The sequence below is a fragment of the Cricetulus griseus genome, chromosome 2 (genome assembly GCF_003668045.3).
Source record: "Cricetulus griseus strain 17A/GY chromosome 2, alternate assembly CriGri-PICRH-1.0, whole genome shotgun sequence".
In the NCBI taxonomy this organism is placed as follows: Eukaryota; Metazoa; Chordata; class Mammalia; order Rodentia; family Cricetidae; genus Cricetulus; species Cricetulus griseus.
In genome coordinates, this window is record NC_048595.1 from 230725720 (window position 1) to 230745114 (window position 19395).

At 43.3% G+C, this 19395-nt stretch overlaps 1 protein-coding gene across 6 annotated transcripts in view; it reads right to left on the minus strand.

Annotated features, from left to right (window-relative positions):
* Positions 1-10950: 10950 nt before the first annotated feature.
* Fbxo15 (F-box protein 15) overlaps positions 10951-19395 on the minus strand; it is a 40116-nt gene continuing 31671 nt past the window's right edge. For 4 of the 6 annotated variants that reach the window (XM_027403735.2, XM_027403732.2, XM_035440295.1 and 1 more), the window contains 2 exons: positions 17430-17554; positions 10951-11320 (listed from right to left, as the gene is read on the minus strand). In XM_027403735.2, coding sequence (XP_027259536.1) covers positions 11051-11320; positions 17430-17554 — 395 coding nt within the window. In that variant the 3' untranslated portion in view covers positions 10951-11050. The other 2 variants (XM_027403736.2, XR_003483028.2) reach the window with 2 other exon arrangements.

A 19395-nucleotide genomic window follows, 5' to 3' on the forward strand; every position in this document is an offset into this window, starting at 1 on the left:
TTCAGGATGCCATGATGTGTTTGTCATCCTAAGGTGCCAAACCCACTCTACCACAACCTCCAGGAGGATGATCTGCAGCAGAGATGCTGGCATCCGCAGGGGTTTGGATGCCATCACTCATCTGTCTCCCTGAGGGGCTACATGTGGCATGAGGGTTCCCTGGTATTCAGGAGTACCTAGTAACCATTTCATAGAATGTTATTCATTATTCAGCACCAAAGGCCAGCACAGACATCACTCTTGGTATCATGAATTAGAACTTCCATACACTCCAGCCAAGTAGGTACCAATTTCCCAAATGTGAGGCAGTATAGTTCCTACCAAGCAGCCAGGGCTCTTCTGTCTCCCTAAAGGATCCGTGGGCTGCTCAGCTCTCCCCATGTGGAGATCTCAGGTATCAGCATCTCTGAACACAGGGAGGGCTCAGAACACAGTCAATGAATACACATAACACCATGCCCCAGCTCCTCGACGAGAGCTTTGTGAGTGAGTGAGTGAGTGAGTGAGTGAGTGAGTGAGTGGATGAGTGAGTGAGTGAGTGAGTGAGTGAGTGTGAACCTCTTTGGCAGACTTGGCCATACAGCTCTCTGCTCTCTGAACTTCTGTGTGGGGTTGGACAAGTATCACGGGGTAGATCCTAGGCAGACTCAGGAAGGAAGTGTATCTGCCTCAGCAGAGTCCTCCTCATTGTCTTCTATGTGACATCTTGTGACAGCAGACTTCAGGGGGTGTCATGGATGTGGACACTTTCTGAGAAGTCTTGTGAGCAAAAGAACCACGCTGTGCTTTGGGGGAAGCTTCTGATGGAAGTGAATGCTTGGCTGCCTATCTCCCACACCCTCTGGGCCTCTCGGCTCATCTTGGATACCGGCATGTACTGTGTCTTCAGGCAAACGACTAAATTATTCTGCTTGGCATAAGTCAAGAGCACAGCCACCTCCTGCCTCCTCTACCCAGGTCCTGGCAGCCAATCAGTACACAACAGAGGACAATGCCACACTATCTGGACTTTAGCTGTGCCAGTGGCTGGGGCTCCAGGTGGGGTGAAACAGGTGTTAGGTATTATGGGACTTCACTGCTCTGGTTCAAGTGTTTGGGGGCATGGAGTGGCCTTCCTTAAAGAGCCCTCTTTCATCTTGCTTATGACTTAGCTGCTACATGTTCTCTTGCTGAATTCTCTGAATTCTCTGTGTGTGGCGCTCTCTCTCTCTCTCTCTCCCCCTAGTCTTCCATTCTGGTTCCTAATCTTGGGAGTTGGACAAAATGATAAACCAGCCCCCAGAGATGCCTAAGCATCCATTTTGCATCAGCTCACAAACCTCCACAGAGTTTGGTCAGGAAGCATTCCCAGGAATCCGCAAGCTCAAACTGCCCTCTAGCGTGCAGGGAAGGAGCTGAGGGTTACTTGAACTTCCTGTCTGCAGTTGCTAAGACTAACCCAGAGCAAGGGACATTGTCGACTGTGAGGCAGGTGTAGCCTTTTATTGTCCATCTCTTGATGAAGAATGAAAGGGCTCTTGCTCTGGAACCCAGATTGCTCTCTGGACCTGAAACCCCAAATGTGCTCACTCATGGGGGTCTTGTCAATCTGTCCTCAAAGGTTTAAGGAACAATTATCATCACTCCCAAACCAAGGATAGTGGTGTCTGTCTCTCATTTTAAGGGTGGCAATTTCTACCCCGCAACACCTATCCAGTTACACCCAGGTGAACTCTGGGCAGGTTCAGTGGGCCCTCACAAGATCAGAACTAGACACGTGGAAAGCCATTACTCCTCCCACAATCCCATTAGACAAGAACTTCTGCTACCTATAAAACATGTACTAATAACCCAGAATGGGGACAAGCTAAGCCACCTGTTAAGGACAGGGCCAAAGAATGGCAGAACCCAGCTTGACCTAGACCAACAGCATCTGCCTTTAAGCTCAAAGACCGGCTGTAAGACATAAAACCTTCCTAATGGTCTAGCCTTAGCTCAGAACATGGAGCCTTGGCATTTGTCCAAAAACATGTTTCCATCCCAGTCTTACAGGTCTGAACAGCATGACGTTTACATAACTGGGGTCATGTTAAAGGGAGAAATTTCATGCCTTGTGGGATTTCAAATGTAGGTAAAACTGGTCCTGCTGTAAACTTATTCAGAAAAAAAAAGACATGGTGAACTATGAAAATTCTATCTCTGAGTATGATTTCACCAAATTACAACCCTGGCAGGCAAAATATCAGCTTTTAGCATAGAAATTGCCAACGGGCCATCGAGACTGGCAACACTGAAACAAGTGTTTATGGCATTGTGGAAATGTTCTGTTTAAACACTGCCATTACGTGGTGTGGACCAAGTGAGACATGCATTAATTAAGAGTGAAATACCAAAGACCATCAAAACAACAAGATAATTCCACAGATGTATCAAAGGTATCTAAGTGAGCAACATTATCACAAGGCTATTAGAATAGCCGGATACATTTGACTATAGAAAAGGGAGACCCAGGGCCCTGGAGGGTCCAGCCTGCAGCACATACACCATTTTACCTTCCCACTCACCAACTCTGACCACTCTCCCTTTCTCTTCCAGTCTCTTTCTGTTTCTGTGGTTCACACCTCCTCTTTCTGCCTCTCCCAGTCACACCTCTTTCTCTACCGTGGGCATCTCTAACATTGTCTCCCACACTCTAGAACTCATCCTGTCATGAATGGGTGAGCCCAGTCACTTAGTTTATTCAGTCTGGTGAACATTGAAAAGAGCGATGATTTCCCCCCACGTTCTTCCAATTATCTGCCCTCCCCTGCCTTTCCTTCTGATTTTCTTCCTACTTAGACAAGCTGAATGTAAAAACAAAAAACACCCATATCCCGAGATTCTTACTAGCTTTAAATATACCACCCCTAGGCTGCTGCCTGGTATTAAATAGATGCACTCAAAGGTGTATTAGGTCTCACTTTCAGGGCCACTGCCCTTTAGAGAAGATAAGATTTCCTCCTTGTGGTTCTGAAAGAGCATGTGACACATGAGCAAGAACCTGTCCTTTAGCCATAACTTAGCAGCTGCAACCCTAGGAGAAGGAAGTGCCTGAGCCCAGAGCTGGCGTTTACTTCAACGACAAAGGAAACATGTCCATCTACACAGTGATTTCATCATTTTCTAGGGCATCCAGGACAATGAATGCTAAGTATGTGTTCAAGAGGACATACTCCACTCCTGATAAACAACCCAATGTTAAGTCCTAGAAAACCAGGGAGTGAACTTCACACCTGCAGACAGGTGGAGAGATTCTGCATAGAGAAATAACTCCGTCCCTCTCTCACTCTCTCTCTCTCTCTCTCTCTCTCTCTCTCTCTCTCTCTCTCTCTCTCTCTCTCTCTCTCTGTTTTCAGCATAAATTGCAGTGGCTAAAAAAGCCGTTATGCCCTGTGATAGCAAGATTCCTGGTTATCAATCTGACTATATCTGGAATTAACTAAAATCCAAGCAGCTGGGCACATGTGAATTTTCTTTTCTTTTTTTTTCTTTCTTTCTTTCTTTCTTTTCTTTCTTTCTTTCTTTCTTTTTTTTGTAGTCTTAAATGGTTTGAAGTGGAAAGAACCACTTTTAATCCAGATTTCTTGAGGCTGGAAGATCATGCAACACCTTCTGCTGTCAGCCTATATAAGGCCATGAAAGAAGGCAGCTCTTTCTGCTGCTCATTCTCACTCTCACTGTCAAGGCCATTTCTTCACTGGTCATTGAGTCTACTTCTTCAGGATTCCAGCGTACATTAAAGACCAGCTGAGCTATCCAGCTTCCTGGGCTGAACAACTACTGGAGTCTTGGCTCTTCCAAGACAGCCACTAGCTGGATCACAGCCTGTAAACAATGCTAATAAATTCTCAGTCTCTGTCTCTGTCTATCTCTGTCTCTCCCTCCCTTCCTCCTTCCCTCCCCCCTCTCTCACCCTCTCTACCCGTCCCCGTGTGTGTGTATGTGTGTGTGCGTGTGTTTCTATAAATTATGTTACTCTCGAGAAACCTGACCCTAATTTATTGAACCCATAAAGAACCTAGAAACCCAGGGCTTGCCCAGGTTACCTGCTCCAATAGTGGGGCTGTTAAGGAACTTCTACTGTCAGTGTGAAGGCTTTTTTTATCTTGCCCTGCATAAAATATGTTTCAGTATCCAGGGCCTTCTTCCCTCAAAAGAGCTGTGTTGATGCAGTTGCCTGTGTGCTCCCATGAGCTACAACTCTTAATGTCGGCATTGCATGGGCCATCATTGCTGAAGATGGAGCAAGCAGTAAACAGAAATGTGGACCCTCACGAGGCGGAGTTCTCCTGAATGGCCATCCACCTCTTACGGGGCACCTGTAATAGGGGAAATTAGCAATTAAGTGGCAGAATGAGGCAACAGAATCTCATAACAGAAAGGCGCTGTCTTGTTGCAGGAAAGCAGGGAGTTGCGTTCTGTAAATATATACGCAGATCACCACTGAAGATCTCACTCCAGGACATGAACCACAGTTCTTACCTGAATGCAGAAAGATCTGCTTGTCCCAGAAAAGCACGAGAGCCGGGGAACTAGGGACTCCTGGAATTTGTGTTGTATGTGAACAAATCCAACAGTTCTTACTGTTGGACCCACAGTCCAGTCATACTAGAATTTAGTAATACAGTTAATATAGCCATGAACTAAATGTCTGATTTTAAATAGTTTATCACATTATACTAACATTAGTAAGAGTACAAGTAAAAAAAAAATCCTAATTGTATGACATCAACAGACCAATTGCATTTATTTGGTTATTATTCTGTCTATAGAAAAATATGCAATTTTTACTTAGCCTAAAGCACACTACACTTCAGAAGTACTTGGCATTTCAAATAAATACAAAGGGTTCAGTAATTCTTAACCCCATCATTACTATCCTGAGGATGTTTAGACTATTTATCAATAAAACATCTTTCTCAGAATCATAGCAACATTAAATACCATTAAACCAACATAATTCTTTGACCTGGTTCCTAGACCACATAAGTAAATAGTTTGTAATGTAATATATATACATATATTATATTGTATTATACATAAAATATACATATATTACTGTAATATGTATTACAAGCTATTAAATATATAAAATGTACATTTTACAATGCAGATGTGGTTAACTTATTTGATCTCTATCCATTTCATCAGTTAATATTTTCCATTGAGCATATGCTTAAGCAACCACTCTTTTTCCAGGTCTCATGTTCCTATGTGAAGTTTTATTTATTCAGTGGCTAAATTTTACTAACCAGGAGTGTAAGATGAGAGGGGCAAACTACTCTTCTGTTTTTCTGGGCTAAGGCTTTCTTTCACTATGAGGCCCTGAAGGGAATGTATGGAGTTGAACAGCTGTTCCTTGATGCCTTTGAACCTAACTCAGGTTCTCCTTTGCAAGCAAGCTGAGGTGGCACCAGGTGCAATTAGAAATCTTTATGTATCTGCAGCGGGAAACTCGACTGCTGATTCATAGCTTCTGAAAGTTTCTGAGGGGCAGATGTTGTTTCTAAGTTGGCCCAGTGTGAAGAGAAATATTCCAGCAAGGGCTGTCATTATAGGTTTCATACTTGGGCAGGAAGCACTTCACCCACTGAGCCATCTTCACAGCCGATTTGATCATTTTTTGTTCAGGCAATTGGTCCTTTCACTGCAGAGGGAGAGACTGTCCACATTGTCATCTTGGTGCTTTCTTTTTTTTTTTCAACTTTTTAAAATTTGAATTAGAAACAGGATGGTTTTACATAGCAATCCCAGTTCTCTTCTCCCACCTGTCCTCCCCTACCACCACCACCCCCAACTAAAACCCTATCTATCACATATCCTTTCTGCTCCCCCTGGATGGTGAGGCCTTCCATAGGGTGTCGTCAGTGTCTATTGTATGCTTTGGGATAGGGCCTACTCCCATCCCTGAGTCTGTTGGCTCAGGGAGTATTCCTCTATATGGAATGGGCTCCCAAAGTCCACACCTATGCAAGGGATAAGTACTGAACTTCTACAGGAGATCATGTAGATTTCCAAGGTTTCCTCATTGAAATTCATGTTCCTGGGGACTGGATCAGTCAGTCCCTTGCTGGTATCCCAGCTATCAGTCTAGGGAGCAAGAGTAACCTGATGTTCAGGTCAGCTGTTTCTGTGGGTTTCACCAGCCTGGTCTGGATCCCTTAGCTCATCACTCCTCCTTCTCTGAATCTGGGTTTCAGTTCAGTTTGGTGATTAGTTGTGGGTGTCTGCTTCTACTTCCACCAGGTGCTGGATGAAGGCTATAGGATGGCATATAAGTTAGTCATCAATCTCATAATCAGGGGAGGGCATTTAAGGTAGCCTCTCCTCTGTTGCTTAGATTGTTAGCTGGTGTCATCTTTGTAGATCTCCAGACATTTCCCTAGCGCCTGATTTCTCTGTAAACCAAAAATGTCTCCCTCTATTATGATATCTCCATTCTTGTTGTCATCTATTCATCCCCTGACTCAACCTTTCTGCTCCCTCATGTCCTCTGCATCCCTCCTCTTCTCCCCTTCTCATTCTCCTAGCTCCCTCCCCCCATTTCCATGCTCTCACTTTGCTCAGCAGATCTTGACCCTTTCCCCTTCTCCAGGGGACCATGTATGTCTCTCTGAGGGTCCTCCTTGTTTACTAGCTTCTCTGGCAGTGTGGATTTAGGCTGGTAATCCTTACTCTATGTCTAAAATCCACATATGAGTGAGTACATACCATGTTTGTCTTTTTGTAATTGGGTTACCTCGCTCAGAATGGTTTCTTCGAATTCCATCCATTTTCCTACAAATTTCAAGATTCCATTGTTTTTTTCCGCTGAGTAGTATTCCATTGTGTAAATGTACCACATTTTCTCTATCCATTTTTCAGTTGAGGGGCATCTAGGCTGCTTCCCGTTTCTGGCTATTACAAATAATGCTGCTATGAACATCGTTGAACAGATGTCCTTGTATGAGTCTGCTTCTTTTGGGTATATGCCTAAGAGTGGAATTGCCGGATCTTGTGGTAGACTGATTTCCATTTTCTTGAGGAATTGCCATACTGATTTCCAAAGTGGCTGTACAAGTTGGCACTCCCACCAGCAGTGGAGAAGTGTTCCCCTTTCTCCACATCCTCTCCAGCATGAACTGTCAGACAGGTAGACCAATGGAATGGAGTTGAAAACCCTGATATTAACCCACACACCTATGAACACCTGATTTTTGATAAACAATCCAAATTTATACGATGGAACAAAGAGAACATCTTCAACAAATGGTGCTGGCATAACTGGTTGAGGACATGTAGAAGACTTCAGATAGACCCAAGCCAATGGCCATGCACAAAACTTAAGTCAAAATGGATCAAAGACCTCAACATAAATCCAACCACACTGAAACTATTAGAAGACAAAGTGGGAAATACCCTTGAGTTAACTGGTACAGGAGACTGCTTCCTGAACATAACACCAGTAGCACAGACACTGAGGTCAACAATTAATTAATGGGACCTCCTGAAACTGAGAAGCTTCTGTAAGGCAAAGGACACAGTCAGCAAGACAAAACGGCAGCCCACAGACTGGGAAAAGATATTCACCAACCCCACATCAGAGAGAGGGCTGATCTCCAAAATATACAAAGAACTCAAGAAGCTAGTCTCCAAAACACCAAACAATCCAATTAAAAAGTGGGGTACAGAACTAAATAGACAATTCTGAATAGAGGAATCTAAAATGGTTGAAAGACACATAAGAAAGTGTTGAACATCCTTAGCCATCAGGGAAATGCAAATCAAAACAACTGAGATACCATCTTACTCCTGTCAGAATGGCCAAAATCATAAACACCATCTTGGTGCTTTCTTACTTTGCTTTATACACTTGGGTCTCTATCTACCTGGAACATGCCTTAGGGCATGGCATGAAGTAGGCGTTCCTCCTTCCAGATGTTGCTACAACTGATCCCATGCCATCTATTTAAAAGTATCTCATTTTGCCACAATCGTGTGTCTGTCCAGAGCTCTCCTCTGTCTATTTGCAGGTCTCTTACTTAGGGGGAAACTCGGAATTTTGTTACCTGGTACTCATTCATAGATTTGGATATGCTCAGTTCTGTGTTAGTGGACCTCAGTTTTATACAACACAATTCTTTTAACAAGCTTATTACTCAACTCCATGACACTTTTAACACTCTGCTAAATACTTATGTACTTACAATTCCTTTCATGGTAAATATTCAAGGCAGATATTTGGGCCCCAGGCACCAGAGCAGACAGGAAGTACTGTTTAGTGATCAGGCCTATGCTTCGGGACCAGGGAGATCCCAACTCCCAGAGGTGCTCTTCTCTTCTGGTTATTTAACTTCCATCTCAGCTCCTTGTGGTGAAATGTCATTATACCATTTAAAGGGAGATCTTTAAAACTGTAAGTAATGCTCCTGCATGGTGCCTGGCATTCCATAAGCTCTTGATCATACCACAGAAAGTTACTATTACTTAATTGTGAGATTTTCACTTTCTCCCCAGCCAACCTTGTCAGTGAGATATCACCGGTTTCATCTTAACGCTGAGAGCACTTCTCACGATTAGACCCATAGAGATGAGTGTTTCTCGTTTCACTATGGCAAGAACATATGTCAACCAGTAAACACACACTGGCCACTGGTCAAATTCAAGAGTCCTTTTCATGATCATCCAGAAACCAGAGGGTAAAGCAAGCATTGAGCAAAGCCCCAGAAGGATGGGCCAAAGGACCCAACCTCACCATGCAGGTCTCTAGACTGACCCCTGGGCACCTCTTCAGCCTCTGAGCATTCCCTGCCCATGCCCTCTCCTCTACACATGAAATCCAGGAGAGCAGCACTGTGCTGCCCAACTCACATCTGGCCCTGAACAATACTGGCACTCACCGACTGCTGACTGACCAACCGAGGGCCTGCTCGTTCGCAGCTGTGCCTTCAGCCTGTTTTGCCCCTGACCAGACTAGTCTTGGCTCCGTGCTTCAGCCATCATGGACACACGAGATCCACTATTCAGGGTTCTAGTGTACCTTTCTTCTAGGCAGTTCATTTCCTAGGCACCCTACTGCTTGCCCTTCGGGCCTAACCCTACTGGTATCCTGCTGGGTAGTGCCCACTGCGTGTGCCTTTCTGCCCATGGCTTCTTCAGCTCACACCTGTCCAACAGCAATCTAAGTCATGCTGACTACAGCTGAAGAAATCCAAATAATATTCCTTAAATTCATGGGAAACCCAAGAAGGCTCTCCAGGATGAAGACCGAGTGATGTTATCCCAATACCAAAATTGTCTCCAGACCAGCTTGATGGAGGCACAATTCCTTTACAAGCGTCAGGGAAATATTTCACATAGGCTTTTCCATTTAAGCCACTTTGCTTCTTGGGCACTTGTAATTATTAGGTTTATAAGCAGACCTTATTAAAAATAAGAGACAACTATCTGGTAGCTTATATAAAACCTTTCAGCAAAAGGTGGTCAGATCTTTGACTGGATTTCAAGCCAGACATATTTTGCATCTGAGCAGACTTTAAATACCTTTTTATCTCCCACTAGGGATGGATATGCTTTTCCAGTGTGTAACTCAAACCTGTTTTCACTGCCAACTGAATAATTAAGAGTTTGCACCTGTTACTTTTCTTAAATTGATTCAACTTAATGAGGCCTGTTTTGTGGTGCTCTCTGTATTCAAGATACCCCACCATAATCAATTCTCTTGCTTTGCAAAGGGCTTTCTTCTTGACAAAGCAGTATGATTATGAAGTGCTTTTTTTCGTGTATAGGAAAACTTGGTTTCAACGCATATAATAATCACATGGTGTCTCTGCGCATTAAATACCCAAGACTGGGTAATATATAAAAAGAGTAATTAGTAATCAGAGGTTCTAGTCAACATGAAGAGAGGGTCCCACACCATATCCTGACATCATAGACAGCACCATATGGTAAGGCCAAGTGAGTGTGCCACAGAGAGCTCACTTACTTTGGCTAAATAAAGGCAGGAAGAGGAAAAATATATTATTATATTCCTATGAATATATTTCACATGTAACAACAGATATATTTCATATCCAATGTAGAAAACAAAGCAAAATGCCCAAAGGCTTCTGATCTAAAGAGATAAGCATGGGTCTATCTGAACATGCTGATCCCTTACCAGCCCAGTGAGACCAGGTTTCGGGTTCTCTGTCCCAGGCAGTAACCACAGCAAAGGTTGGATAATCTCCGGACCCTGAGTCCAGGGCTGTGAAAGAGAATGTCGCATGAAGGGAGAGGAAGACCTCCCATGTCACATGGGCTACTCATGTGTCTCCAATATTCTCATGTAGTACTCAGCTGGCACAAGGCAATGCATTGCCCCAGTGCCATGGGGTGGCAAGCTGACTGCAGCTGTGTTCCCTCAGCATAATTCTGGCCAACTGCTGATGGCAGACAGCAAAGCTCTAGTGGGAAGACCATGGTCAAGGCAAGCAGACGAGTGAACCTAACTAACTAAGACAGAGGACTGGAGATAGAGTGACAGTGTTAGTGTTTACTGTTAACTTTTCATATTGGAATAATTATGTATTTTTTAAGTTGCTAAAGTATGGCAAAGATTCCCTATTTGCCCTTCACTCAGATCCTCTTTATGCTGCTGCATGGAATTTGGTACCAGAGCCAGGAAGCAAGTATTGGGAAGACTGGTCTAATCTACAGCCCCTCAGCTACCACAGCTGTTCCTTTAGAATCTCCTAACCTGAGCCCCAGACGAGGCCGTACTTGCTCTTCCCTGATGTGCACACATTCACACAGGCCACGTGACTCCCTTGTCTTTCAACCAAGTATTTTGTCTGTTGTTGTCTTACAAGAATCTTCACTGGAGCATGCTCTATTCAAATTTTAATCTTCCAAACACTACCTTTACTCACAAACCATAGTTTCTAGTGGAAGATAAGAAGGCACCAGACAGACTGACATGGATATGCTTTATTTTAACTTTCAATAACAACAAAGTTGTAAAAAACTAAACAGTTCACTAATAACAAGACTTTGTCACCTACTGCTAAAGTCAATATTTCGTCCCAAACCAATGATTTATTTTTGCTACACTGAGGTAAAGGACCAGGCTGATGATGAAGTATTCTTCCGTCTCTTCGATCCACACCAGCTCCACATGCACGCCTCCTTCTGTGTCCATGTAGTCCACACAGTAAGTGTGCCCCAGGAAGTGAGGCCCGTCAGAGGGGTAGGCTATAGACCTCAAGTACACTGGAGAACTCACACACCAAAAGGGCTTCCTGTACTCTTCCAGAAGGGTCAGGTCCATGAAAGAGCAACTCTGCAATTAAGATTCACAAGTGTCGGGATAACAGGCTCATTTCCATGGGAATTGTGACTCTGTAAAACTGACTGGGAAGGCTGCTTGTGGCATCAGAGTCCTCTCATACACATCACTGGACCCACTTTTTATTCAAAACCCAGTCAGTTAGTACTTACCAGACTTCCTCAGCAGCCGTGCTCATCCACATGTGTGCACAAGGAGCTGGCAGTACCGTAACCTGTCTAGAGGCAGCAGGTCTTCCACAAATGAGAGGTCTGTGCCATCATTCACAGGAGGGTGGCATCCTGCCCTGGACAGTAGCTTCTCAATGCTCTAGCAGACTGTCACCTTTCATTCTTGTCACCTGTTTCCTCAAGACTCCAAACGTCCAGCTCTCCCACACTGGCCTCATGTGTCTTCTCTCTGCTGCCCACCATCCTCTTGCTCACACGGCCACTGCTCTAGACTCGCCATCCCCCTAAGTCTCCCTCTCATTCTCTCCTCCAAGACTCACCATCTCCTGAGTAACCCCAATTGCTAGTGGATCCAGTGACAGACTCTCAGTCTGGGCTATCCGACTCCTATGATTTTCTCTTCAACTTCACTCATTCATCCCCAGTTTTACCTCCTGGGAATGCGGCACTTCCAGAATCAATAGTGTGGGCCCTGCTTCTAACCTGTCTCTTCAACGTCCTGCTTTCTCAGTTACTCCTGGTTCCCAGCCCACCGGCCCACTGTATACCATCACTGCTAGTGCATCCTCGACTACATGTGTGAGGCACAACTATGTTAAAAGAAAGAAATTAACACATCTGCTTAGATGAAAGGAGTGTGTGTGGCCACATGTGTTTGTGTGTGTGAAAAGATTTGGGGAGCATCATGACCTATGACCCATGACCCATGACCCATGACCCCTAACATACCAGCCCTCTAGCTCTCCTCAGGCCTCATGTCATCCGCTTCCATTTCACTGTTCTTCACTGGACTGGCCTCTTCATCAACACTTCATCTGGCCTGGCTCCAGATCGGCTAAAACCAAGCTGTGCCTGAACTGAGGTGTCTCATGTGTGTCTGCATCTAACCACCCAGCACAGTACACAGCCACAGATGGAGCTATCCACAGGTAGCCATGGCCATGCTCACAGTTTTTTGAGTCTACTGTGCATTATGGGATACCATCTCCGCCCTGAACTGGCATACCTCAACCTCTCCTATGACCCTCTGTGTCCTACTCACCCCTGCACATCATGTACTCTTGCCAGAGAGATGGCAGAGCAACACCTTCCTATCTTTCCAGTGGCAAATACAAACTCTGCCCCCACCACCGCCTTACTTGCCCATCTGTGCTAAGTGTGCTTCTATCAGATGGGTTTTGGTATGACCCACCAACAAGGAGGTAGCCTCTGACACAGTGAATATTGCCTCTGTTCCATCAGCTTTTAACATTCAGACTTGTTAGAATGACTGCTGGGGTGGGGGTGGGGGTATTCAGAGGGAGGGAGGAACAAAGGGACAGACACACAGAGAGTAATAAATCTCCCAGAGCCCCAGTGCTCCTTGCTCTCCCTTCTCTCTGCAGGCAAACCTATCTTCCTTTGTTCAAAGCCTTACCTCCTGCTCACACTTCAACCCACTCTGACCCCATCTCTTCCCAAGGTCTCTAAACACAGTGAACATCTGCTAAGTCTCCATCTGGGCAGGCTCAGCACTGTGTAGCAGTCTTTGCTTCAAATACTACCTTTCCAGCACTTCCAGAACACCCATAGCTTCTATGAGGCCCTAATAGTGGTCCTCGCAGCTTGACCTAAAGCACTGGTTTTATTATATATAGTCACTTTCTCCATAGAAGGAATTTGTCTACATCCACAATTCATATTAACCAAGGTGTCCATGACTTCCAAAGTGTACCACCAAAGAGGCTGAACCTCTTTCAGGTTCAATAATTAAATATACAAGTTCTTGCTCAACAACTCGGATGACCCAAAGATCCATCAAGTTTGGTATAATTTATTCAAGCCCATGGTCATGCCAGAAAAACTGCACTGGAATTGCGACTTGGACACTGGCACAACATCACTGACCATCAGTTGTCTGAAGTCTGATGCCACCCTAGTTCCACTTCCCCAACCATCTTCCTGCAGCCCACCACTAATCCTGCCTGGTGTGGATGAAATTCAAACTATGCCATGACTTAGAAATAAAAGAATCTCTTTTGTTTGAGAATTGTAGATACATCCTTCTCATGTGTAAAACTCCCCTCTGGGTAAATGCTGATAATGTTTGCCACCCAAATCTGGTTCTGCTAAGTGAACAAAGCGATGCTTTGTTAGGTTGATTGACAGAGGTCTGGGCTTCACAGTTCCCATGAGGAAGCACTGGTCTCCTAGAGCTCAGGAGTGCAGGAAGCTAAAACTTGCTGGCTTGGTCGTGATGCAGTGGGGAGCATCCCAAGCCTAGCCAGGAGCTCAGTCGTGGAAGTTCAACTCACAGGTCATAGACCAGTTCTCCTTTTTATGTGGTAGAAACACATTACAGATGCTTGCAGTGACTGAATGTCATGTGACCCACGCAGGACAGTGCTCTAGGGTAACTGTGCTTCTTGTGCAGTGGTGTGGACAGCCAGGTGTGTGTTCGGTATACTTCACAATGACATATTCCCTAATCAGTCTCTATTCCTATCAGAATCTCTCATTCATGGATTTCTTTTGGCGATCCTTTTTTTGTCTTCTTTTGGTTTTTCCTTCATGCCTTGTCATCTTATACATTAGAAGGGTATGTCTACAATTCTGGGTTGAGGAGATTATCTTTCATTTCTATTTTTAATAGTCATATGTAACTAAGAATTATTTTATTTTCCAGACAGAGCCTTACTCTGTAGCCCAGGCTAGCCTTGTATTGATTGTTATCCTCCTGCTTTAGTTTCTCCAATGTGAGAGGTAAAAACATGGAGAAGTATACCCAAAAGCTAAAGCCTTTTTCTACTTTATGTCCTTCCTTTAAACAAAATGAAACAAAGAGACTAAAGTCCCGAAAGCCAATTTCTTAAATTGCATTCTTACTGTTCACTATGCTTATGGTGGTCAGATTCCTAGAGGGAAATCCTGAACTATATGGCAAACACATGGAACACGATATCCCTCACTTAGGGATTTTCTTAGGAAGCTACAAAAATAAATTTGCCATAATATATAATACTGGCTCTATAGATAAATGGCATATGCAGATCCACCCAACCTCCAACTCAGGAGAGACAACAAACTCTTCCCTGTGAGAAAAGGTATTACTGGAGAAACTGTCCAGGACCACAACCCACTACTTCAAAGACACAGAATCACGCCTTTAGATGGAGTGACGTACAGAAACAATGCCCGGAGCTTGATGGAGAGTCGGATTCTGCAGCTGGTGGTGCAGCCTCTGTGAGATATGCTGTGGAAACCCCCGCATAATTATTGCTAAAGGACTCAGGATTAGGATTGAGTCCTCCTTACAAGCAGTTCCAGAGGAGACTTTGTTTTCAATATTAGAGCTAAGATAAAGCTTTATCTCATGATATAATTACTATGCTTCCATTTCTAACCACAGAGAACTAAATACCTGCTTTGATCTTGCTGTGAAAAGAAACTGGAATTAAACAACTTTAAAATTACTCTGACACTTTAAGCATGCCATATTTATATTCTGCCTTTCTTGGTCCTCAAGGTCTATTTTTAACATTAATATTTTTAATATGTTTTTACATCATGGCCATTTCAGTCACAGAAAAACAAAAGGTCACATCTGTACTCAAAGATAGGAAACAATAATACTTTATATGTGACATATTCGATTTTTACCAAGGGTTAGGATTTGCTCAGATAAGCAGGGTAAATCACCAATACCAAATGGTCTGAAGGTCAGGCTCCACAGGAATCCAGCCCCTGGTCTTGGGTCACGGTCACCACAGTTCTGCCCAGATGTGCACAACAAAGGGCAAAATGAGCACAGTGCAGAGGCTGTCTGCAATTACAACCAACCTGTGACTCCAAGATTACACTCATGCCACTCAGTAAAGAGAACCAGGGGTTACCATGGGTACAAAGTCACACAAGAGAATGGACCATGGGAAATCTCTCTCATTTTTCTACCCTCCGTCTCTGACAATCCCCAACTCTCCCACACCATTTGGCACTTCTATTTAGCTGCTCAAGATCCTGGAAATTGGAACAGGAACTCGTAACTGCACAGCCTTCAAATAGGTGAAAACGTTTCCAGCAAATGCCAACCTTCACCTCCCCCGTCTCTCCAGTGGACGGACAGACAGACTGTGTGAGGGAACAGTGGGTACAGTCAGAGCTATCCAAACACAACTACAGTCTACCTACCCATTCTTCTCCAATACTCTCCATAGACAGCAAAGTTACTTGTGGTTTAAATGAGAATGGCTCCCATAGGCTCATGTTTGAATGCTTGGTCCCCAGTTAGGAGAACTGGTTGGGAAGGATTAGGAGGTGTGGCCTTGTTGGAGGAGACAGGAACTGGGGATGGGCTTTGAGGTTTCAAAAACCTACACCAGACCTACTAGACCTATTCATCTCTCTCTCTCTCTCTCTCTCTCTCTCTCTCTCTCTCTCTCTCTCTCTCTCTCTCTCCCTCCCTCCCTCTTTCCCTCTCGCTCTCTCTGCTTATGGATCAGGAAATAAGCTCTCAGCTAGTGTGCCAGTGCCGCCTCTCTGCTTCTCACCGTGATGATCATGGACTAACCCTCGAAAACTGCAAGCAAGCCCCCAATCAAATATTTTCTTTTATAAGAGTTGCCTTGGTCATGGTGTCTCTTCACAGCAATAAAACAGTAACTAACACAAAACTTTAAATAACACTTCCTCCAACAAGGCCATACCTACTCCAACAAAGCCACTTTGCCTAATAGTGCCACTCCCTCTGAGATTATGGGAGCCAATTATATTGAAACTACCACACCTATCCTGGGTAAAAAACTTACCACAGTAGACACTGATGATCCAAAGGCCCAGTTAGTAACCTTATCTGTCTGTCTGTCTGTCTGTCTATCCACCCACCCACCTACCCATCCATCCATTTGTTCATTCATTCATTAATTCATTTCATTCTTTTCTTTCCATTCATTTATTTTCCAGCATTGGTATCAAACCTTGGGTTTCTCATGTGCTAAGGAAGTACTATACCATTTAGTTAAACCTTCAAACTGAACTACATATTCGTAAATATATGACTATTCTGAATTTGATGTGATTTTCTTTAAATTCTTAGAAAGGTATTTTAAAAAATATTTTTCTTAGAGTTATCCTACAACATCATTCATCTACAAACTATGAAAATACAAAATTATCTAAAACAAAATTTTTGAGTCACAGACTACTGAGCTCATCTCTTTTGGCTGTTCTTAAAGATGATATATACAACCTCTGGCTTAGATTTTGGCATGTAGTATTTATTAACTGACTTCTTATTGGACTAAATGAACCTAAGTATATCTCTGTAAATTACTGTTTTTAACCACACCAAACATCAAATTTCACACACACACACACACAAAAAAGATCTGTGATAGGACTCAGGAAAATGCTGTTAAAAAGGTAATTCAAGAATAAGCTCAAAACTAGAGAAAACAAATTTTAGAATTCCGATAATATGAAGGCTTGAAATCATACAAAGACTTGAAATCAACTTGACTGCCACGTAGGAAATTCAGTTTTAAACAAACAGCTCTTATAGTAAACAATAATCCATACCTTTATTCTACATTTATCTAATATTTGTGTATAACTGAGATATTATATAATTATAATTGCTTTTTCTACTTAACTAGCTACATTTAAGATACATTACAATGTTAACAACCATAGGTAACTTTTGTTGTCTGAATACTATACCATTGTATCAATGTGCTTTGTTTACTGGATTATTTCTATTATAGGTTGTTAAATTACTTACTGTTTATTTGAAAAAAAACATTAAATAAGTACTTGATGAAGATCTCTTTCTGCTAAAAGAATTCACAAATCTACGGAAGCCAGAATGCTGTAAGGGAGGGTTATGCATACACATCAACACTTACTTTTATTATTATTACACATAAAGTTACTTCAAATAAAAAAAGACTTGTTTTTACCTCAATAAAGCCATCAAAAATAGTAGTTCTCCATGTAAGTCCAACTTTTCCAATAAGAGGTAGGTGTTCTCTGTTATTGTTTAAATTTATCACCATGAACTTTGCATATCCATTCTCAATGCACTCTGAAATGATTAAGGTTAGTTTAATCACTGCATTTCAATGTGAGGCAAAGAATACAAGTATCACCTACTCCTCTGCTGCTCTCCCTCAAGAGTAGATGAATAGCAGGTGACACCAGGCCAACAAAACCTCACAAAAACCCTACAGCAGGTATCTTCCATGGACAAGTCTCTTGTCCATTAAGAAACATAAACAAAATTGGCAATTCTCTAAATGTAACACTACTAAATGTAACCAGTACATAAGAATGAACTACTGACATCTGCAACTGTGTGGATAAAGCCGGAGCCCCACACTGAGCAAAAGAAACAAGAGTACAGGGAAAGCCCAGAAGCACAGAGACAAACTGTGATCCAGTTACGTGATGTACTAAAGATGAAACCAACTTGTGATTGGGAAAATGGACCATCCACATGAGAGTCTTCAACAAAAGGAGAAAGCAGAAAATGGAATTCCACTGTTAGCTGTGTCAGCCTCACCCCAAGGCCGTCTGCTACTGTATTAGTCCTACTCTGTTCTTGATTAGGATACTCTTATATTCCTGACAGCAACAAATCAAACTGGTAAAAGAAATGACACTTGGCTACCAAGCATCCTCTTCATGTGGCGTCCACTGACTCAGGGGTGAGTTCACGGCACACCAACCCCAAGAAGATGCAATGAGACTCTTAGAAGTGGAAAGGAGACCTCAGACACAGGAGCAGGGAGGAGAGCCAGGGTGGAGAGCTAATTAGGAAGGAAGCTGACTGAGAAGAATCAAAATAGGACAAGAGACGGGCTGTCTAGACACACCCTGTCCCACGGTGGACATCAATGGGCCTGCATCAAAGCACGCTTGAACTAAGATGTACCTCTGAACTCTTCAACAGGACGGAATGGCTTGTTAGGCTGTGGTAAGCTGTGTTTTTTATAGCTTTTAATAAAATATTTAATTAAAAAAACTTGACACAGAATTTGGTTTTTCTTCTAAAATAATTTTGACATGGAAAGCATAGACAAATTTGTAAGTAGAAGAGGAGTTGATAGGGAAGCAGCTTTGAGACGATGAAAGAGACGAGACAAATGGCTAAATAAAGGTCTCAGAGCAGGCAGGAGTCGATATATTTAGAAATTCCAAAGTTCATTTTGGAAAGAAGTGGGACAGCTTTTCCTGTGAAATAGGAAAAAGCAAGACTGAAAAAAGCTGTGACAGCCATGTGATGGCCAAGGAAAGCAGGAAGCATGGCAGGGTGGCAAGGGCGGAAGGGTGGAGGGGAGAGGCCGGGCGCGTACGAAAACTGCTCTTCAGAACCTAAGGGGCAGGTAAGCAATTGACTGGAAGATTTCTAAGTAGCAAGAAGTGACAACTTGAGTGTGACAGTCCTAGGTGAGAGGCTGACTCAAAGCAACAAATGTGGGCCAATGCTATAGGGGGAAAGCATGAACAATGAGGAAATGGTCTCTTGTCATGCCACACCAAGCGTGAAGGAGTACACAGTCACTGTGTACTCAAGAAAACTAAGCCAGAAAAGACCAAAGAGCCAGAAAGAGCTAGATACCTTATTAGAAGTACAGAAAGCAGGATCACAGACAGTTAAGAAGTTTACAATCCTCCGGGCATTGGTAGAGCACGCCTTTAATCCCAGCAGGTGGATCTCAGTGAGTTCGAGGCCAGCCTAGTCTCCAGAGCGAGTGCCAGGATAGGTCTCAAAGCTACAAAGAGGAACCCTGTCTCCAAAAACCAAAAAAAAAAAAAAAAAAAAAAAAAAGAAGAAGAAAAAGAAGAAGAAGAAATTTACAATCCAAGAAGAAGCTCTAAGCTCCATATCCTAGAGATGAAAGATCTTGGTGTGCACAAGTAAAC